Genomic DNA, 22,205 nt, shown 5'->3' on the forward strand with positions numbered 1-22,205 from the left:
TAGTGAGGGTTGTAGGGTCTGGAGGAGGTTACAGAGATAGGGAGGGTTGTAGGTGCTGGAGGAGGTTACAGAGATAGTGAGGTTGTAGGTGCTGGAGGAGGTTACAGAGATAGGGAGGGTTGTAGGTGCTGGAGGAGGTTACGGAGATAGTGAGGGTTGTAGGGGCTGGAGGAGGTTACAGAGATAGTGAGGGTTGTAGGAGCTGGATGAGGTTACAGAGATAGTGAGGGTAGTAGCGTCTGGAGGAAGTTACAGAGATAGGGAGGTTTGTAGGGGTTGGAGGAGATTACAGAGATAGTGAGTGTTGTAGGGTCTGGAGGAGGTTGTAGAGATAGTGAGGGTTGTAGGGGCTGGATGAGGTTACAGAGATAGTGAGGGTTGTAGGGGCTGGAGGAGGTTACAGAGATAGGGAGGAGGTGAGGAGGCCATGGAAGGATTTGAAAACCAGGATGGGGATTATAAAATCGATGTGTTGCCCGACCAGGAGCCAATGTAGATCAGCGAGAATCAGGGGCTGCTTGGTGCACGAGACTTTGTGTGAGTTAAGACAGGGAGTTGCAGATTTTTGGATGTGCTTAAGTCCACGGAAGGAGAAATCTTTGGAATTCTCTCCCCCATAGAGCTGTGGATGCTCCATCACTGAATCCATTCAAGACGGAGATGGATAGATTTTTGGATGCTAAGCAATAAGGAGGGAAAGCGGAGTCGAGGTAGAGTATCAGCCGTGTTTGTATAGAATGGGGGAAGGGGGCTCGAGGGGCTGAATGGCCTCATCCTGCTCCTATTTCTGATGTCCCCCTGAGGAAAGCAGATTTCTGAGAGGAATTTTTGAATAGTTACAGTCTGGAGGCAGCGAGGGGATGGATGTGGGATTCTGCACCTTCCAAATCAGCTGTAGCAAAAAAAAATCCAAATGCAACACAACTTGACAATCAATCTTTATTGGAAACTTGCAACATTTTACTTTCCCTCATTGCAGGTAGTTTCAGGGTTAGGATTCTCCACTCAGTTTTCATCCATGACCGCTTGGATCCAATTGTTGTAGTTACAAACTTTCACAAAGACACCGGGATGATCCTTCATAGCACAGTGGTAACCCCAGGAAGTAATGCCTTGTAGCTCCCCATTACAGACCACAGGTCCCCCTGAGTCTCCCTGCAGCAAAAAAGATATGGACTGTAATTCAGAGCGAGATAGACAAAGTGATAATCGGATGGTCATCTGTAGCACCCCCAGGATTCTGGTCTAGAGAATCAAAGGACAAGGCTCAGCGCTGTGTGAGCGCTGCACTGTCGGATGGTCACTGTTGAGGGAGCTCTGCACTGTCGGACGGTCAGTACTGAGGGAGTGCTGCACTGTCAGGGGGTCAGTACTGAGGGAGCGCTCCACTGTCAGGGGGTCAGTACTGAGGGAGCGCTGCACTGACGGAGTGTCAGTGCTGAGGGACTGCTGCACTGTTGGAGGGTCATACTGAGGGAGTGTTGCACTGTCAGAGGGATAAAGGGGCCAAATATCCTCCTCCTGCTCCTACACACCCTCAAATTCAAATATTCCCCTTCCATCAGGTAGATGTAACCTCTGTCTCTCAGCTTGAGACGATTCCTATCGCTCAAGGTTTGATGCATTCGGGTTCACCCTGTCAGGCCACACTTACCTGGCATGTGCCCTGACCTCCCTCCCAGTATCCTGAGCAGAACATGTTGTCCGTGAAGTTGAGAGGATAAGCTTTGGCGCAATCAGCATCAGGCAGGATGGGCTGATTCAGGCACTGTAGGACTTCGGGTAATTCACCTGAAGGGGAAAGAAATGAGTCAGCACAGTCCGATCCAAACGTGACTCTCCTCCTCCCACGTGCAAGCAACTTAATCAATAGTTTTGCTTACTGAGTGTTGTGTACAGAGCTCTGGTTAAAGCACACACTGGGCATTGAATCCAGGTCTGCTCACCAAGACACAAAGAGATGTTCGGTTACTGTAGACAGGATGGTGAAGAACCTCGTGGCCAGGAGAAGGAGAGCTCAATATGAAACACTGGTGGCCGTCTAGAGAACTGTCAATGTGCAATTGGCATTGGAACATCCCTTGAGGTAGAAGGGATTGAATTGTCAGGCATTTGCCAATCGGCAATTGAACTCTGAATGACCTCAGCATTTAGATCAATGAGAGGTTACCCTGTTAAAGGGACAGGCCAACTTAATCAGCAGCTGAATAACTCATTGTGCCCATGCATAGACTGCTATTAACACCACGTTAATAACAACAGCATACTTGAATTTAAATAGAACTGTTAACATTATAAACATTACAAGATGCTTCATAAGAGATTGAACAAGCTAAATTTGGCATCAGGCTACATAAAGATATATTAGGGACAGATCACCCAAAGCTCAGTTAAAGAGGTACATTTTAAGGAGTATTTTAAAGGAGGAGAAAGAGAGAGAGAGTTGGAGAGGTTTAGGGAGGGAATTCCAGAGCATAGGGCCCCAGGCAGCTGAAGGCACGGTCGCCAATAGTGGAGCGATGGGAATCGGGGCAAGCTCAAGCGGCCGGAATTGGAGGAGCACAGAGATCTCGGAGGATTTAAGGGGCTGAAGGAGGTTACAGAGATAGGGAGGGTTGTAGAGGCTGGAGTGTGTAACAGAGATAGGGAGAGTTGTCGGAGCTGGAGGAGGTTACAAAGATCATTGAGGTTGTCGGAGCTGGAGGAGGTTACAAAGATTGGGAGGGAAAAGCCATGGAGGGATTTAAAAACAAAGATGTTATTGCTAAAATCAAGCTGATTGGGACTGGGTGTGGGTCTGCGAGACCAGGTGGATGGGACTAATGTGCAGAGACTGGAGAAGCTGCGATTGTTCTCCTTAGAGCAGAGAAGGTTAAGGGGGAGATTGAATCGAGAATTCAAAATCATGAGGGGTTTGGATAGAATCAATAAGGAGAAACTGTTTCCAGCGACAGGAGGGTCGGTAACCAGAGGGACTCAGATTGAAGAGAATCGGGAAAAGACCCAGAGGGGGATATAAGGGGAAGTTTATTTTAACACAGCGAGTTGTTGTGATCTGGAAGGCGCTGCCTGAAAGGGCGGTGGAAGCAGATTCAATAGGAACTTTCAAAAGAGGAATTGGATAAATACTTGAAGGGTGGGAAATTATAGGGCTATGGGGGAAAGAGCAGGGGGGAGAGTGGGGTCTCATTAGATAGATCCTTCAAAGATCCGGCACATTGCTAGTAAATCTCTGCAACTGTCTCCAAACCTGGGACAGGTCTCCAGGGAGCAGTGATGGCTACATTTCAGTTATGGCTGGAAAGTGAAGCATTATTGCTTGATCACACATTCCAACATCCTACACTGCCCTCCCACCCACCATCCCCTCAAACCAGCGCAGCATTCATTCAGCCCCCATCCCCAACTCACCTTCCCGCTCCCCCCTCACCAACCCCTCACCACCCCGGCCCTCCTTACCTCCGTTAATCATGAGTCTCCCCCAACCAGAGGTGCTGCATTGAGTCCCGGCTGTGGCACACTGGCTGGGCAGAGGGATGGGCCTGACGTACTGGTCAAATGAGGCCGGCCAGGCCAGTTTGAGCAGCAAGATGTCGTTGTTGAAGTTCCTGTAGTTGTAACTGGGGTGCACGATGGCCTTGACCACTTGGATTCGCTGCTCTGTCCCCTCGGAGTGAGAGAGGTTGTGCTCGCCCAGATGAGCCACGAGGATGCTGGACCTGGGCAATCTGAGGAGAAGTGGGCAACACTGTCATTTCCCTACTTCCTGTTTCCCAGAAGACGCCGAATGGTTATTGTGCAGCTGGAGGCCGTGTCCGTGTTGGCTCTCTGAAAGAGCGACTCACTTAAACTCATTCCCCCTCTACTTTCCCCATAACCTGCAAATGTTTCCCCTTCGGATAACGACCCGATTCCCTTTCAAAAGCCTGGATTAAACCTGCCTCCCTCAAACTCTTGGGTAGTGCATTCCAGATCCTAGCCACTCGCTGGCTGAAAAAGTTTCTCCTCATGACTCTGTTGCTTCTTTTACTAATCCCCTTAAAGCTGTGCCCCTCTGGTTCTCGATCCTTCCCCCCAATGGGAACATTTTCTCCCCCTCTACCCAGTCCAGACCCCTAGTGATTTTGAACACCTCTATCAAATCTCCTCTCGACCTTCTCTTCACCAAGGGGATACATACATACAAACATACACAAACATACACAAACATACATACAAGCATACTTATTCTCCAAGGAGAATGGGCCCAGCTCCTACACTCTCTCCACATTAACTGAAGTTCCTCATCCCTGGATCCATTCTCATGAATCCTTACTGCTCCCTCTCTAATGCCTTCACATCCTTCCTACAGTGTGGTGCCCAGAGCTGGACACAAGACTCCAGCTGAGGCTGAACCCTGTGTTTTGCATCTGCTGCTCCTCTTTGGCTTGCTCCTTCCTTTAACTTTGACCCCTGATTTAATCATTAATTTTGGGTCCTTCTTGCCAACAAGAAAAAGAAAACAATGTAGAGGAGGCCAGTGTCAAACTACCCCCTCACTACCCGGGCATTTTTCATCTGGAGTTTTGCCTTTTTTTTGGAGGTTTATGGGGGATGATGAAGTTTCTATTTAGCCTTTTTGGAGGGTGAGGGCACATATTGTGACACAGAAAGTATGACAAACGACTGCAAGAGAACCCTTATTACTCCATCATTGTTTGTATGTGTGTGCTGTAAGATTGTATGCTTGTACATCTGTATGTTCATGTTTTTGTCTCTGTATGATTCAGTGTTGATCTGTGTATGATTGTATATGTTTGTATGTATGTTTGTGTGTGTGTGTTTTTATGTGTACGCTTGTATGTGTGTTTGAGTCGGTTTTTATGTTTGTGAATGTTTGCTTGTATGCATGCCTGTGTGTGTTTGTGAATGTTTGTATGTTTGTGTATGTTTCTATGTATGTTCGTGAGTGTTTGTATGTTTGTGTATGTTTGTATATGTATGTTTGTGAGTGTTTGTATGTTTGTGTATGTTTGTGTATGTTTGTATATGTATGTATTTTTGTGCACATTTGTATGTTTGTGTATGTTTTTATGTTTGTGTACATTTGTATGTTTATGTCTGTTTGTATGCTTCAGTATGATTTTATGTTTGCACGTTGCTGTGATCATCTCTGGACTTACGGGTGGTAACAATGAGCAGTTGACACTATCCACTGGTCGTTTATCAGGGAGCCCCCACACCAGCGATACCCATTAAAGGTCAGCAAAACCTGCCAGGGCTGAGAGTGAGGAGAACAATTCTGGCCATTAATGATCTTCAGATTCGCAGAAGCAGCAGCTGAGTAAAGAAGAATACAGAGAGTGATAGTCATCATCTGATTGCACACACGCACCCACAAACAAACACAAACTTACACACAGTCACCCACAAACACACACAAACTTATGCAGTCACACACACACACACGCTTAAACACAATCACACACACAAAAATACACACACTTACACAACCACACACATACTTACACAGAGCCACACATGCACTCTTTCACGCAGTCACACACATACACACCCACAAATACACACGCACAAAAATACACACAAACACACAGTCACACATACACATGCACCCACAGTCACACACACACACACAAAAACCCACTTACACACAGTCACACACAGACAAATACACACAATTACACACAATCACACACCGAAATTCACTCACACACACACACACACACACGCACAAATGCACACTTACACACAGCCACACAATCACACTCAAACACAAATACAGACACTTACACACAGTCACATACACACACTCACACACAAATACACACACACACACAGTCAACACATACATAAATACACACTTACACTCAGTCACACACACGGAGTCACACTCACACACAAATAAACATACCCAGGTACACACAATCACACTCACATGCACACACACACACACACACAGTCTCACACGTACAGGCACATAGACACACACAAACACATACACAGACACACACAAATACACAAACACACATGGACACTCATTCACAGGCACACATATACATTTACATTCAGACACACGCACACAAACACACACACAGTCAGAAAGGTACCTGTACACACAAACACACCTACTTCTCTCACAAACACATACACACAATCACATACGCACACACAAATACACACACTCACACACATACAAACGCTTGCATATGCACACATTCAGACATTAGCAACAACAACATCTTACGTTTCTATAGAGCCTTTAACATAATGAAACAGCTTCAGAGGGTTGATTATCAAAAAAAAGTATCTCGCTGAGTCACATAAGGAGACATCAGAGACAGGCAGCCAAATGGTTAGTCAAAATGACTGGATTTTATGAGCGATTTAAAGGAGAAGGGAGAGAGTGTGGCAGGAGAGCAGACATCTCAGAGGGTTGTAGGGAATGGAGGAGGTTACAGAGATAGGAAGGGTTGTAGGAGCTGGAGGATTTTACAGGGATAGGGAGGGTTGTAGGGGCTGGAGGAGTTTAAGGAAAATGGAGATTTGTGGAGGCTGGAGGAGGTTACAGAGTTACAGGTTCAGTCTCAGACTGTTGCCAGGGAAAGGAATGGGGAGGGGTAACCAGGGAGAGGAGACATTGCCAGACAAGCAGCCACGCTTGTTCACCCCCACACACACATTTCAGTATATCTGTGATCATACCTGCCGCTCCCAGGAGCAGGGTGAAGAGGAAAGCCTGCATCTTACAGCTTATCCCAGCCCAGGTAATGATCCCAGTCAAGCCCCTGTCCTTTATATATGTGGCTTAAAGTGACAGTCCCAGCAATCAGACGTGGCTAATCATCAATCAGCTTCAAGACCACATTTGAGAAGCAAATTCTGGAAGGAGAGACACTTCCAGCTGTTGACCTCAGGTCTGTATTGATACGTTGTCCAGGCCCAACCCTGAATCAATCACCATTACTGGACAATCAATCGCCATTACTGGCCAATCAATCACTATTACTAGACACGTCCACCACACACGCCAGTTATGACAAAATCTTGCATTCCGATAGCGCCTTGGACAAAGTAAAACGTCCCTCCCATACCGAGGTGCTTGGCGGGGATGTGAAGAGGCAAAAAGGTGCAGCCCACAAGGGATGGAGGGTCCCTGTGTGACACATCTACCGTGAGTGTCCGCAGCTCGAGGAACTCCAGCTCAGAGACTAATGAGCTGGAGTCTAGGCTTTGGACTCTGTGATGCATCTAGGGTGCAGGAGGTGGAGAGGTGTGGTCACCTGGATTGTGTCGTCCCCAGAGGGCATCACAGCCCTTAGGCTGGAGTCCTCTGATTGGGTCAGTGCTCAGGGACTGGAGGGCGTGACTGTGGGTGAGGCAGGCTTGTGGGCCGAGGACGTAGAACTGGGGGGCAGTGAGAGTTTTGCACTTGTCCAACAGGCTCGAGGCCCTTGCAGCTCGTCTGGATGAAAGTGGGGGCTGCAGTGTGGACAAGCGAGCTGACCAAGGCTTCGTGCTGCAGGAAGCCATTCAAGCGGAGGGAGGTGGGGTGTAAATAGGAATGTATTGATAGTGGGGGGACTGTTTGGTGAGGGGAATAAACACAGTTCTCTGCGAACGGTTGTGTTGCCTGCTCGGTTCCCGGCTTAGGGACAGCTCCTCGGGTCTGGAAAAGAACCTGGAGTGGGAGAGGAAGGACCCAGTGGTCGTGGTCCGTGTGGGTACCAATGGCATTGGCAGGACTTTTGAGGGAGCATGAGCAGCTGTGGCTTAAACTAAAAAGCAGAACCAAAAAGGCACTAATCTCTGGGTTACTATCTGAGCCGCGAGCAAATTGGCATGGGCAAAAAAACTCGGAGAGTTTATTATTCATGATAATAATATTAATAGCAACAATGAGAAAATAATGGGGAATATGGAAGTGGTACAAGTATTAAATAGATATTTTGTGTCTCTCTTCAGTGTAGAAAACACAAATACCATCCCAGGAATGCCTGTAAATCAAGTGGTGAAAGGGAGGGAGGAAATTGCACAGTTTTAGTCACCAGAGAAAGGGGACTGGGAAAATGATTAAAAATAAAAGCTGACAAGTTCCCAGGTTCTGATAGACTTCATCCTCCCATTTCGAAAGATGTAGCTGCTGAGATATTTGATGGATTGGTTGTAATTTTCCCAAATTCCCTAGATTCAGAAAAGGTCCCATGAGATTGGAAAATAAAAATATGTGACTCCTCTGTTCAGGAAAGGAAGGAGACAGAGAGCCAGAAACTGCAGGCGAGTTAGCTTAACATCTGTCACAAGGAAATGTTAGAATCTATTATTAAGGGGGTTATAGCAGGGCACTTGGAAAATGTGAGGCAGAGTCAACATGGTTTTGTGCAAGGGAAATTGTGTTTCACAAGTTAATTGGAGTTCTTTGAGTATGTCACAAGCAATGTGGACAATGGGAGAACCTGTAGATGTGGTGTACTTGGAGTTGCAAAGGGCATTTGATAAGGTGCCACTTCAAAGGTTGCTACACAAGGTAAGAGTTGATGGTGTAGGGGGAGGCATGGATAGAGAATTGGATAGCTAACAGGAAGTCAAAGGTAGGGATCAATTTTTTTCATTTTTGTGTTGGCAGGATGTAACTAGCGGAGTGCCATTGACATCAGTGCTGGGACGTCAACTACTTACAATCTATATCAATAGCTTGGATGAAGAGACCAAAGGTATGGTTGATAAATTTGCTGATGGCACAAACATAGGTAGGAAGGTAAGTTGTGAAGAGGACATAAGGAGTCTGAAAAGCGTTATAGACAGGTTAATTGAGTGGGCAAAGAATTAGCAGATGGAGAATAATGTGGGAAAATGTGAACTTGTTCACTTTGGGAGGAAGAATAGAAAAGTAGCATATTGTGTAAATGGAGAGAGATTACGGAACTCTGCAGTGCAGAGGGATCTGGGTGTCCTGGTGTATGAATGACAGAATGTTAGTCTGCAGGTACAGCAGGTGATTGGGAAGGCAAATGAAATGTTGGCTTTTATTGCAAGGGGAATGGGATATAAAAGTAGGGATGTTTTTCTGCAATTGTGCAGTGTGTTGTTGAGAGCACATCTGGAGTACTGTGTACATCTTTGGTCTCCTTATTTAAGAAGGGACATAACTGTATTAGAAAGTAATTCAGAAAGGGTGATGACTGATCCCTGGGATGAGGGGATTATCCTATGAGGAAAGGTTGGACAGGCTGGGCCTGTATCCATTGGAGTTTAGAAGAATGAGAGGTGATCTTATTGTGACAGATAAGATTCTGAGGGGACTTGACAGGGTGGATGCTGAGAGCATGTTTCCCCTTGTGGGAGAGACTAGAACTAGGGGGCACAGTTTAAAGAACGGGCTCTCTCATTCAAGATGTAGGTGAGGGGAATTCTTTCTCTCAGAGAGTGGACAGTCTGTGGAATTCTCTTCCTCAGAGAGCAGTGGGGACAGGGGGACTGAATATATTCAAAACTGAGTTATACAGATTTCTGATTGACGAGGGGGTCAAAGGGTATTGGGGGTAGAGAGGAAAGTGGAGCTGAAACTCAAACAGGTCAGCCATGAGCTTATCAAATGATGGAGCAGCATCGAGGGGCTGAATAGCCTACTCCTGCACCTAAACTGTATGTACTTATGTCAGTATGTTTGTATGACTGTGTGGCTGTAGGATTTGTGTGGGAGAATTGGTTTTCTATTCATGGGGTCTGGCACCAGTACTGGGGAAACGGGGAGGGTTGTAGGGGCCGGATTTGGGTACACAAATTGGGGGGGTTTTAGGGGCAGGAGGAGGTTATGGAGATAGGGAGGGTTGTAGGGGCAGGAGGAGGTTACAGAGATAGGGAAGGTTGTATGTGCTGGAGGAGGCTACAGAGATAGAGAGGGTTGTAGGGGCTGGAGGAGGTTACAGAGATAGGGAAGGTTGTATGTGCTGGAGGAGGCTACAGAGATAGAGAGGGTTGTAAGGGCTGGAGGAGGTTACAGAGATAGGGACAGTTGATGGGCCTGGAGGAGGTTACAGAGATAGGGAGGGGTGAAGGGGCTGGAGGAGGTTAGAGAGATAGGGAGGGTTGCAGAGGCTGGAGGAGTTTACAGAGATAGGGAGGGTTATGGTGGCTGGAGGAGTTTACAGAGAGAGGAATGGTTGTAGGGGCTGTGGGAGGTTACAGAGATAGGGAGGGTTGTAGGGGCTGTGGGTGTTTACAGAGATAGCGAGGGTTGTAGGGGCTGGAGGTGGGTACAGAAATTGGGGGGGTTTTAGGGGCTGGAGGAGGTTATGGAGATAGGGAGGGTTGTAGGGGCTGGAGGAGTTTACAGAGATAAGGAGAGTTGTAGGGTCTGGAGGAGGTTACTGAGATAGGGAAGGTTGTAGTTGCTGGAGGAGGCTACATAGATAGAGAGGGTTGTAGGGTCTGGAGGAGGTTACAAAGGTAGGGACAGTTGATGGGCCTGGAGGAGGTTACAGAGATAGGGAGCGTTGTAGGTGCTGGAGGAGGTTACAGGGATAGGGTGGGTTGTAGGTGCTGGAGGAGGTTATAGAGATAGGGAGGGTTGTAGGTGCTGGAGGAATTTTAAAATCAATATGTTGCTAACCAGGAGCCAATGCTGGTCAGCCAGCACCAGAGATGATAGGTGAGTGGGACTCAGTGCGAGTTAAGGCACGGGCAGCAGAGGTTCGGATGACCTCAAGTTTACGGAGGGTAGAACGTGGGAGAACAGTCAGGGATCTGTGGGAATAGCTGCATCTCGGGGCAGTGCTGGATTGGATGAGGGTATCAGCAGTAGATGAGTTGAGACGAGACGGGGTCGGGGTGAATCTGGGCAATGTTGGGGAGGTTGAAATAGGAATGATTTGACAGTGAGCCAATCTAGTGGTCAAATGTGACCCCGAGGTTGCAAGCTGACAGGTTCAGTCTCAGACTGTTTCCAGGGAAAGGAATGGAGATGGGTAACCAGGGAGAGGAGACATTGCCAGACAAGCAGCCACGCTTGTTCACCCCCACACACACATTTCAGTATATCTGTGATCATACCTGCCGCTCCCAGGAGCAGGGTGAAGAGGAAAGCCTGCATCTTATAGCTTATCCCAGCCCAGGTAATGATCCCAGTGAAGCCCCTGTCCTTTATATATGTGGCTTAAAGAGACAGTCCCAGCAATCGGACGTGGCTAATCATTAATCAGATTCAAGAGGTCATTTGAGAAGCGAATTCTGGAAGGAGAGACACTTGCAGCTGTTGATCTCAGGTCTGTATTGATACGTTGTCCACGCACAACCCTGAATCAATCACCATTACTGGAAAATCACTCACCATTAATGGACAATCAATCACCATTACTGGACAATCAGTCTCCATTACTGGAAACGTCCACCCTACACGCCTAGTGTTAATTATCCCACAGTTGAAGCGTAGGAAAGTTACGATAAAATCTTGCATTCTGATAGCGCCTTGGACAAAGTAAAACATCCCGCCCAACTGAGGTGATTTGAGGGGATGTGATGAGGCAAAAAGGTGCAGCCCACGAGGGATGGAGGGTCCCTTTGTGACACATCTACTGTGAGTGTCCGCAGCTCGAGGAACTCCAGCTCAGAGACTAATGAGCTGGAGTCCAGGTTTTGGACTCTGCGATGCATCTAGGGTGCAGGAGGTGGAGAGGTGTGGTCACCTGGATTGTGTTGTCCCCAGAGGGGGTCACAGCTGAGGAGGTAGAAGTCAGGGGGCTCAGCCCTTTGAGGAGACATTGCCAGACAAGCAGCCATGCTTGTTCACCCCCACACACACATTTCAGTATATCTGTGATCATACCTGCCGCTCCCAGGAGCAGGGTGAAGAGGAAAGCCTGCATCTTACAGCTTATCCCAGCCCAGGTAATGATCCCAGTCAAGCCCCTGTCCTTTATATATGTGGCTTAAAGTGACAGTCCCAGCAATCAGACGTGGCTAATCATCAATCAGCTTCAAGACCTCATTTGAGAAGCGAATTCTGGAAGGAGAGACTCTGGCAGCAGTTGACCTCAGGTCTGTATTGATACGTTGTCCAGGCCCAACCCTGAATCAATCACCATTACTGGACAATCAATCACCATTACTGGACAATCAATCGCCATTACTGGACACGTCAACCCCACACACCATTTAAGACCCAAACTTGCATTCCGCTATCGCCTTGGACAAAGTAAAACATCACTCCCCCACCGAGGTGCTTCACGGGGATGTGATGAGGCAAAAAGGTGCAGCCCACAAGGGATGGAGGGTCCCTGTGTGACACATCTACCGTGAGTGTCCGCAGCTCGAGGAACTCCAGCTCAGAGACTAATGAGCTGGAGTCCGGGTTTTGGACTCTGCGATGCATCTAGGGTGCAGGAGGTGGAGAAGTGTGGTCACCTGGACTGTGTTGTCCCCAGAGGCGGTCACAGCTCTTAGGCTGGAGTCCTCTGATTGGGTCAGTGCTCAGAGACTGGAGGGCTTGACTGCGGGTGAGGTAGTCTTGGGGGCCAAGGAGGTAGAGGTCAGGGGGCCTCAGCCCTTTGCACTTGTCCAACAGGCTCAAGGCCCTTGCAGCTCATCTGGATGAAAGTGGGGGCTGCAGTGTGGACAAGTGAGCTGACCAAGGCATCGTGCTGCAGGAAGTCATTCAAGTGGAGGGAGGTGGGGTGTAAATAGGAATGTAATGATAGTGGGGGGACTGTTTGGTGAGGGGAATAAACACAGTTCTCTGTGAACGGTTGTGTTGCCTGCTTGGTTCCAGCCTCAACGACAGCTCCTCTGGTCTGGAGAGGAACCTGGAGTGGGAGAGGAAGGACCCAGTGGTCGTGGTCCGTGTGGGTACCAATGGCATCGGCAGGACTTCTGAGGGAGTATGAGCAGCTGTGGGATAAACTAAAAAGCAGAACCAAAATGGCACTAATTTCTGGGTTACTATCTGAGCCGCGAGCAAATTGGCATGGGGCAAATAAGGTCAGACAGTTTATTTTTCATGATAATATTAATAGCAACAGTGAGAAAATAATGGGGAATACGCAAATGATAGAAGCATTAAACAGATATTTTGTGTCTCTCTTCAGTGTAGAAAACACAAATAACATCCCAGGAATGCTTGTAAATCGTGTGGTGAGAGGGAGGGAGGAACTTAAACAGTTTTAGTCACCAGAGAAAGGGGACTGAGAAAATTATTAAAACTAAAAGCTGACAACTTCCCAGGTTCTGATAGACTTCATCCTCGGGTCTCGAAAGAAGTAACTGCTGAGATAGTTGATGGATTTGTTGTAATTTTCCCAAATTCCCTAGATTCAGGAAAGGTCCCGTGAGATTGGAAAATAGTAAATGTGACTCCTCTGTTCAAGAAAGGGAGGAGACAGAGAGCCAGAAACTGCAGGCGAGTTAGCTTAACATCTGTCACAAGGAAATGTTAGAATCTATTATTAAGGGGGTTATAGCAGGGCACTTGGAAAATGTGAGGCATAGTCAACATGGTTTTGTAAAAGGGAAATTGCGTTTGACAAATTTATTGGAGTTCGTTAGGATGTAACAAGAAATGTGGAAAAAGGGGGAACCTGTAGATGTGGTGTATTTGGATTTGCAAAAGGCATTTGATAAGGTGCCACTTCAAAGGTTGCTACACAAGGTAAGAGTTGATGGTGTAGGGGGAGGCATGGATAGAGAATTGGATAGCTTACAGGAAGTAAAAGGTAGGGATCATCTTTTTCATTTTTGTGTTGGCAGGATGTAACTAGCGGAGTGCCATTGACATCAGTGCTAGGACGTCAACTATTTACAATCTATATCTATAGCTTGGATGAAGAGACCAAAGGTATGGTTGCTAAATTTGCCGATGGCAGAAAGATAGGTAGGAAGGTAAGTTGTGAAGAGGACATAAGGAATCTGAAAAGCGTTATAGACACGTTAAGTGAGTGGGCAAAACATTGGTGGATGGTGAATAATATGGGAAAATGTGAACTTGTTCACTTTGGCAGGAAGAATAGAAAAATCGCATATTGTGTAAATGGAGAGAGATTACGGAACTCTGCAGTGCAGAGGGATCTGGCTGTCCTGGTGTATGAATGACAGAATGTTAGTCTGCAGGTACAGCAGGTGATTGGGAAGGCAAATGAAATGTTGGCCTTTATTGCAAGGGGAATGGGATATAAAAGTAGGGATGTTTTTCTGCAATTGTGCAGGGTGTTGGTGAGAGCACATCTGGTGAACTGTGTACGGATATTCAGTCCGGAAGGCTCTAAAGTGCCTATTCGGAAGATGAGGTGTTGTTCCTCCAGTTTGCGTTGGGCTTCCCTCAAAATGGAAAGGTAAGGCAAACAAATCCAGAGCTCCCTGGATGAAAAAGGAGGTAGAAATTAAGATGAAGAAGAGGAAATGTGCTTATGACAGGTGTCAGGTAGGAAATTGAGAACCAAGTGGAATACAGAAGCTTCAGAGGGGAGGTAAAAAAACAAATAAGAGAAGCAAAGGGGGATTATGAGAAAAGACTGACTGAAAAGACTGAATATTGAATTCAACAACTTTAGGTCGTGAGCTCCCTTCCCTATCCCCACTCCCTTTCTGTTTCCCCCTTCTTTTTTGTTCCAATAAATTATAAAGATTTTCCTTTTCCCACCTATTTCCATTATTTTTTAAAAAAAACACCCCCACTAGAGCTATGCCTTGAGTGCCCTACCATCCATTCTTAATTAGCACATTCGTTTAGATAATATCACCAACTTTAACTTTAACACCTATGTGTTCTTCTGTACCATTGTTGTTGACATCTTTTGATGATCTGCTTCTATCACTGCTTGTTTGTCCCTACAACCACACCACCCCCCACCACCTCTCTCTCTCTCTCTCTCCGCCCCCCACACACACACCTTAAACCAGCTTATATTTCAACTCTTTCTTGGACTCGAACTCAAGTTCTGTCGAAGGGTCATGAGGACTCGAAACATCAACTCTTTTCTTCTCTGCCGATGCTGCCAGACCTGCTGAGTTTTTCCAGGTAATTCTGTTTTTGTTTTTGTTTTGGATTGCCAGCATCCGCAGTTTTTTTGTTTTTATCTATGTTTTTGTTTTTATCTCTAATGTAGTTGCAGAGCTTGGTGTAGACGCCAGGGTAACCAGGGTGACCGCACTCGAAGCCCCAGGAGACGAGGCCTTGTTGCTCCCCAGCACAGACCAGAGGCCCACCTGAGTCGGCCTGCAGGAACAATCTCATCCGTTAGTCGAGGAGAAAGGGCGGACCTGCATTTGCACAGCGCCGCCTGTGACCTCAGGGTGTCACAAGCACTTCAAGGCCAAGTGAGAGCATTTGCTGAAGAGCAGTCACTGTCGGAGGAAACGACACAACCAATTTGCACACAGCAAGCTCCCACAAACAGCAATGTGATAATGACCCAAATAATCTGTTCAGAGGCATTGGGCCCAGGACACTGAAGAGAATTCCACCCCCCTCCCCCCCTCCTTCCAAATAGTGGCTGTGGGGTCTTTAACATCCACCTGGGAGGGTAGAAGGGGCCTTCAGTTAATGTTTCATTCAAAAGACGGCAGCTTCAACAGTGCAGCACTCCCTCAGTACTGACCCTCCGACAGTGCAGCACTCCCTCAAAACTGACCCTCTGACAGTGCAGCACTCCCTCCAAACTGACCCTCTGACAGTGCAGCACTCCCTCAGTACTGACCCTCCAACAGTGCAGCACTCCCCCAGTACTGACCCTCTGACAGTGCAGCACTCCCTCAGTACTGATCCTCTGACAGTGCAGCACTCCCTCAGTACTGATCCTCCAACAGTGCAGCATTCCCTCAGTACTGACCCTCTGACAGTGCTGCACTCCCTCAGCTCTGACCCTCTGACAGTGCAGCACTCCCTCAGTACTGACCCTCTGAGAGTGCAGCATTCCCTCAGTACTGATCATCTGACAGTGCAGCATTCCCTCAGCACTGACCCTCTGACAATGCAGCACTCCCTCAGTACTGACCCTACGACAGTGCAGCACTCCCTCAGTACTGACCCTCTGACAATGCAGCAATCCCTCAGTACTGACCCTCCGACAGTGCAGCACTCCCTCAAAACTGACCCTCTGACAGTGCAGCACTCCCTCAGTACTGACCCTCCAACAGTGCTGCACTCCCTCAGTACTGACCCTTCAACAGTGCAGCACTCCCTCAGCACTGACCCTTCTACAGTGCAGCCCTCCCTCAGTACTGACCCTCCGACTGTGCAGCACTCCCTCAGCACTGATCCTCCACTGTGCAATACTCCCTCAGTACTGACCCTCTGACAGTGCAGCACTCCCTCAGCACTGACCCTTCAAGTGTGCAGCACTCCCTCAGTACTGACCCTCTGACAGTGCAGCACTCCCTCAATACTGACCCTTCAACTGTGCAGCACTCCCTTAGTACTGATCCCCTGACAGTGCAGCACTTTTCAGTACTGACTCTCCAACAGTGCAGTGCTCCTTCAGTACTGACCCTCTGACAGTGCAGCACTCCCTCAGTACTGACCCTCTGACAGTGCAGCACTCCCTCAGTACTGACCCTCTGACAGTGCAGCACTCCCTCAGTACTGACCCTCTGAAAGTGCAGCGTTCTTTGAGCACTGACCCTCTGACAGGGCAGCTGTCCCTCAGTCCTGGCCCTCTAACAACTCCTTCATTACTGACCCTCTAACAGCTCCCTCAGTGCTGACCCCCATGACTTCTCTGCTTCCCTCTCCATCCCATAACCGTCACACTCAGCCTGGACTGCTCCACCAGCCTGGCCTTGGAGCTTGCTCAAGGCCTGGGGCCTGTGAACAGGACTTTGGAAATATAGGCCTTGTTTCAGGCCTAAGGCTAGAGGCCTTCTTGATGACACTCAGAACCAGTAAAACTTGGATTTGTTGTGTTTTTATAATGATATTCAAGTCACCAATGGCTCATAAGGGATTGTGTTAACACATTGTGAGTTTATTTGTCTAAACATATATACATGGATAGAAAGCTTGAAACATCAAATGCAGGGCTGTGTCTGCTGTGTTCTGCTCACAGGCCCAAGTGAAACTGGGACTGGCTTCATGACACACATCCCTTCTGGCAATGTCTTGCTGCTATCCCCTAAAGGCATATTACAACAGAAATGACTGGCGCTGGCCTGAACTTGAGTTCCATTTTAAGGTAAACAAGACCTGTCCGGACCTGTGCTCGTCACATCTCCCAAGTTGTATTGGTTTTTCTGTCCGGTAGGCCTCCAGGGTCCCAATCTTCACCCTCCTCACTCCAGGGAAGAGAAACATGGAGGCCTGGTTCCTGCCCAGGCTCTGCCCTGTCAGGGAATCCGAACTCAGTCTAAAGAAAATTCTGGAAATAAAAAACTGGCCTCCGCAAAAGTGGCCATGAGCTGTCGGATTGTTGTTAAAAACCCCAACTGCTCTGTTGCTAGGAAAGGACCCAATCTGGGCCTAGTAACTCCAGACCCAGAGTAACGTGTTTAACTCCCAACTAAATTCTAAGAGAAGGGAAAATGACACTCAATCCCCTCCCATTAGTTTCCCACTGGACATGTAATGTTAAAATTATCTACTTACAAAGTTATCTACGTATCCATTACAAGCCTACCAACTCCTACAGCTACCTCGACTACAGCTCCTCACACCCCGCTTCCTGTAAGGACTCCATCCCATTCTCTCAGTTCCTTCGCCTCCGTCGCATCTGTTCTGATGATGCTACCTTCAAAAACAGTTCCTCTGACATGTCCTCCTTCTTCCTTAACCGAGGTTTTCCACCCACGGTCGTTGACAGGGCCCTCAACCGTGTCTAGCCCATCTCCCGCGCATCCGCCCTCACACCTTCTCCTCCCTCCCAGAAACATGATAGGGTCCCCCTTGTCCTCACTTATCACCCCACCAGCCTCCGCATTCAAAGGATCATCCTCCGCCACTTCCGCCAACTCCAGCATGATGCCACCACCAAACACATCTTCACTTCACTCCCCCTATCGGCATTCCGTAGGGATCGTTCCCCCTTGGACACCCTGGTCCACTCCTCCATCAGCCCCTACTCCTCAACCCCCACCTATGGCATCACCCCATGCCCACGCAAAAGATGCAACACCTGCCCCTTCACTTCCTCTCTCCTCTCCGTCCAAGGGCCCAAACACTCCTTTCAAGTGAAGCAGCATTTCACTTGCATTTCCCTCAACTTAGTCTACTGCATTCGTTGCTCCCAATGTGGTCTCCTCTACATTGGAGAGACCAAACGTAAACTGGGCGACCGCTTTGCAGAACATTCCGCAAGAATGATCCAAACCTCCCTGTCACTTGCCATTTTAACACTCCACCCTGCTCTCATGTCCACATGTCTGTCCTTGGCTTGCTGCATTGTTCCAGTGAAGCCCAACGCAAACTGGAGGAACAGCACCTCATCTTCCAACTTGGCACTTTACAGCCTTCCGGACTGAATATTGAGTTCAACAATTTTAGATCATGAACTCTCTCCTCTATCCCCACCCCCTTTCCGATTTTCCCCCTCCTCTTTGTTTTTTCCAATAATTTATATAGATTTTTCTTTTCTCACCTATTTCCATTATTTTTAAATGTATTTCCATCCATTGTTTTATCTCTACCTTTTAGCCTATTTCGCTCCCTTTACCCCACCTCACCCCCACTAGGGCTATCTGTACCTTGCTCACCTGTTTTTACTCTTAATTAGCACATTCCTTTAGATAATATCACCACCTTCAACACCTCTTTGTCCTTTTGTCTGTGACGTCTTTTGGTTATCTCCACCTATCACCGGCCCTCTATCCAGCTCTTCTTGTCACACCCACCCCCCCCAAACCAGCTTATATTTCACCTCTCTTCTATTTTTACTTAGTTCTGTTGAAGAGTCATTCGGACTCGAAACGTTAACTGTGTCCCTCTCCGCAGATGCTGTCAGACCTGCTGGGTTTTTCCAGGTATTTTTGTTTTTATTTTGGATTTCCAGCATCCGCAGTTTTTTGCTTTTAAAATTATCGACTGTTGTCCATCCATCCATTTGTCCGTCTGTCCATCCATCTACCAGCTAACTATCCATCCGTATATAACCTCTATATATACCTCATTTGCTTTACCTCTTTCTCTCCTCCTCTCTCTCTCTGTCTCTCTCTCTTCTTAAATCTCTCTTTCTCTCTTTTTGCCTGATTCTCCCTCCCCTCTGTCTGTCTCTCTCCCGCTTTCCCATTGTCCCTTTGCTTCTCCTTCCACTGTCTCACTCTGTCCCTTGCATTATTTCTGTGTCTCTCCCGCTAACTTTCTCTTTCTCTAACTCTATGTCTCCCTCCATTTTCGCCCCTTCCTCACTTTCTGTCCCTCCCCATCCCTCTCATTCACTCTCTCCTTTACTCTCTCTCTACCTCTCTCTGTCTCTCGTTCCATGTCACTCTCTTCTCATTCTCCTTCCGTCCTCTCTCTCTCTGTGATTCTCTTTCTCTCCTCTCTGTGCCTTTCTCCCATCCTCCTTCTCTCTCTCCCATTCTCTTTCTATTTCATTCTATCTCCCACCCTCTCTCTGCTCCCGCTCTCCCTGTCTCCCATCTCTGTCTCTACTCGCTCCCCTCTTTCACTCTCAGCCCCTCTCGCCCCTTTACTTCTTCTCTCTCTCACCCCTCTCCCCACCTTGCTCTTTTCTCTCTCTCTCTCTCATGCTGTCTATCCACCAGTTGGTTTTTAAAAATCCTTTCATGGGATGTGGGCGTCGCTGGCTGGGCCAGGATTTATTGCCCATCCCTAGTTGCCCCTTGAGAAAGTGGTGGTGAGCTGCCTTGTTGAACCGCTGCAATCCCTGTGGTGTAGATACACCATTCGGTAAGCTCTGTTATGAAGGATCCCTTTCTCAACTCTGTTACCTGACATGTTTCCTTTCCCCCTTCCAGGAATCCGGCACAGAACATGTTGGGGGTGATTGAGTCCTTGTAGCTGCTCCCACATTCAGTGTCCGAGAGGATTGGGACCTCGAGACATTGCAGACGATCAGGGAACTGTTCTATTGGGTGAAAGATCAGGAATTGTTTAGTGAAATAGCTGGCGCTCGGAAATCTGACAAGAAGGATTTTGGTGATTATTGCCACTGGCGGTGGGATGAGGCTGGGGAGGCAATTGTCGCTCAACATAAAATCAGTAAACAAAAACCATCGGTATCATTGGAAAATAAAGATGGGTCAGTTGACCGGGAGTCTAAACGGGGTCAGTTCAGCTGGAGAAGGATCTGGATCAGTTCACCGGGAGAATAAACCGGGTCAGTTCACCAGGAGAGTAAACCGGGTCAGTTCACCGGGAGAATGAACCGGGTCTGTTCACCGGGAGAATGAACCGGGTCAGTTCACCGGGGGAATGAACCAGGTCAGTTCACCAGGAGAGTAAACCGGGTCAGTTCACCAGGAGAATGAACTGGGTCAGTTCACCAGGAGAATGAACCAGGTCAGTTCACCAGGAGAGTAAACTGGGTCAGTTCACCGAGAGAATGAACCGGGTCAGTTCACTGGGAGAATGAACCAGGTCAGTTCACCAGGAGATTAAACCGGGTCAGTTCACTGGGAGAATGAACCGGGTTAGTTCACCGGGCGAATGAACCGGGTCAGTTCACTGGGAGGATAAACCAGGTCAGTTCACTGGGAGGATAAACCAGGTCAGTTCACCGGGAGAATGAACCAGGTCAGTTCACCAGGAGAGTAAACTGCATCAGTTCACCAGGAGAATGAACCGGGTCAGTTCACCGGGAGAATGAACCGGGTCAGTTCACCGGGAGAATGAACCGGGTCAGTTCACCGGGAGAATGAACCGGACCAGTTCACCGGGAGAATGAACCAGGTCAGCTCTCTTAAGCACACATTACATGTTACCACACACCTTGCACTGTCAGTTAAATCAGATTTGAGTTCTTTGTCCTAGTTTTCCTTCCTGCCCCTTTGTGTTGCCCCCACGCTTACCCTCGCCATTCATCATGCTGCCCCACCCAGAGGCAATGCGTTGGGTGCCATCGCTGGCGCAGGAGCTGGGCAGTCGGATTGGCTGGACCTCCTCGTTGAACTGGACCGGAGGACTCACTTTGATTAGCATGTTGTCGTTGTCCGTGGTCCTGTAATCAAAGCCGGGGTGCTGGATAGTCTTGACCACCCTCGGAGACTGCCTGGAGCCTTCATTGATGGACAGGTCATGTGCTTCAAGCCACAATTTCAATCAGTTGGACCTACAATGAGAATCAACACTGTCAGGGACTCGGGTGCAGGAGGAGGCCATTCAGCCCCTCTCCCCTGTCCTGCCATTCAGCGAGATCACGCTTGGCCTGTGCCTTAGCGGTGAGAAGATGCCCTTCCTGGCATCGCCAGCCGAGCGGACACGCCAGGGGCTGGTGGAGACGGCGGTGAGGGTAGAGCCGGGCGTGATCAGGGTACACGGGCCTGGACGAGGTGTTCCGGAACTTACCGTGAGTGGCTGTGCGCTGCCGAGAGAATCCATTGCGAGTTGAGGAGGGATCCTCTGCACCAGGGCCTCTGAATGTATGTTATATACACCTGGTAAGGGAGACTGTGAGGGACACACTCGTAACCACCCACAATTCTATCAGCATAGGAACAGGAGACAGCTGAAACTAGAAGAGCGGTGGAAAAGAAGTCAGCCACAAAAGAACAGGAGGAGGACATTCAGCCCCTCGAATCTGTCCCACATTCAGTCAGATCATGGGCAGATCCGTCCCTTAACTCCACCTACCCACCTTGGTTCCCTAACCCTTAATCCCCCTACCCAACAAAAACCTATCAATCTAACTTTTGAGATATTCAATTGACCTCCCCCACCACCACCCCAGCCTCTACAGCTGCTCTGGGGGGTGGGGGTTGGGGGGTGGTGGGGGGAGTGAGTTCCAGGTTCCCCCTCCCCTTTGTGTGAAGAACTGCGTCCCGACATCACCCCCTGACCGACCCTATCACACCCATCCCCACCTGAGGAAGTAATTTCTCCATTTGGTCCCTCCGAATCCTTTAATCATCTTAAACCCCTCGATTTGGTCACCCCTTAATCTTCTAGACTCGAGGGGATACAAGCCTAGTCTGGTCAATCTGGTATCAGAATTTAACCCTTTCAGCCCATTCTGATGAACCTGTGTTGCTTTTAATATATTCCGCCTGGTGCAAGGCCAGGTGACTGTAACACAGGGCTTGCTATCTGCACAGGTGTCTTCATCCAGTGA

At 48.3% G+C, this 22,205-nt stretch overlaps 2 protein-coding genes across 2 annotated transcripts; both read right to left on the bottom strand.

Moving 5' to 3' along the window:
* Positions 1 to 925: 925 nt before the first annotated feature.
* Positions 926 to 5,356, bottom strand: LOC121271060 (trypsin-like). Its single transcript, XM_041176764.1, has 4 exons — positions 5,163 to 5,356; positions 3,460 to 3,719; positions 1,655 to 1,791; positions 926 to 1,155 (listed from the first exon to the last, which is right to left on the bottom strand). The coding sequence occupies exons 1-4, from the start codon at positions 5,354 to 5,356 to the stop codon at positions 1,006 to 1,008; spliced, it is 741 nt and encodes a 246-aa protein (XP_041032698.1). The 3' UTR covers positions 926 to 1,005.
* Positions 5,357 to 7,005: 1,649 nt separating this feature from the next.
* LOC121271003 (trypsin-3-like) lies at positions 7,006 to 21,660 on the bottom strand. The gene is made up of 7 exons (XM_041176689.1): positions 21,546 to 21,660; positions 20,947 to 21,177; positions 19,867 to 20,003; positions 15,062 to 15,202; positions 12,290 to 12,367; positions 11,572 to 11,649; positions 7,006 to 7,248 (listed from the first exon to the last, which is right to left on the bottom strand). The coding sequence occupies exons 1-7, from the start codon at positions 21,658 to 21,660 to the stop codon at positions 7,006 to 7,008; spliced, it is 1,023 nt and encodes a 340-aa protein (XP_041032623.1).
* Between the last annotated feature and the right edge of the window lie 545 nt (positions 21,661 to 22,205).

Source organism: Carcharodon carcharias, chromosome 29, assembly GCF_017639515.1.
Source record: "Carcharodon carcharias isolate sCarCar2 chromosome 29, sCarCar2.pri, whole genome shotgun sequence".
NCBI lineage: Eukaryota > Metazoa > Chordata > Chondrichthyes > Lamniformes > Lamnidae > Carcharodon > Carcharodon carcharias.

Bases quoted from the DNA above. Each gene is read 5' to 3' on its own strand.
- LOC121271060 (XM_041176764.1), bottom strand. From the start codon at position 5,356: ATGATGACTATCACTCTCTGTATTCTTCTTTACTCAGCTGCTGCTTCT. The intron at 3,720-5,162 runs GTAAGTCCAGAG...CAGATTGCCCAG, and splicing joins ACTGCTCATTGTTACCACCC to GTCCAGCATCCTCGTGGCTC. The intron at 1,792-3,459 runs GTAAGGAGGGCC...TTTCCCCTTCAG, and splicing joins GAGACTCATGATTAACGGAG to GTGAATTACCCGAAGTCCTA.
- LOC121271003 (XM_041176689.1), bottom strand. From the start codon at position 21,660: ATGTCCTCCTCCTGTTCTTTTGTGGCTGACTTCTTTTCCACCGCTCTT. The intron at 15,203-19,866 runs GTAACAGAGTTG...TTGTTCCTGCAG, and splicing joins GGGGAAAGGAAACATGTCAG to GCCGACTCAGGTGGGCCTCT. The intron at 12,368-15,061 runs AAAAACAAAAAA...CCTGCACCCTAG, and splicing joins ATAAAAACAAAAACATAGAT to ATGCATCGCAGAGTCCAAAA.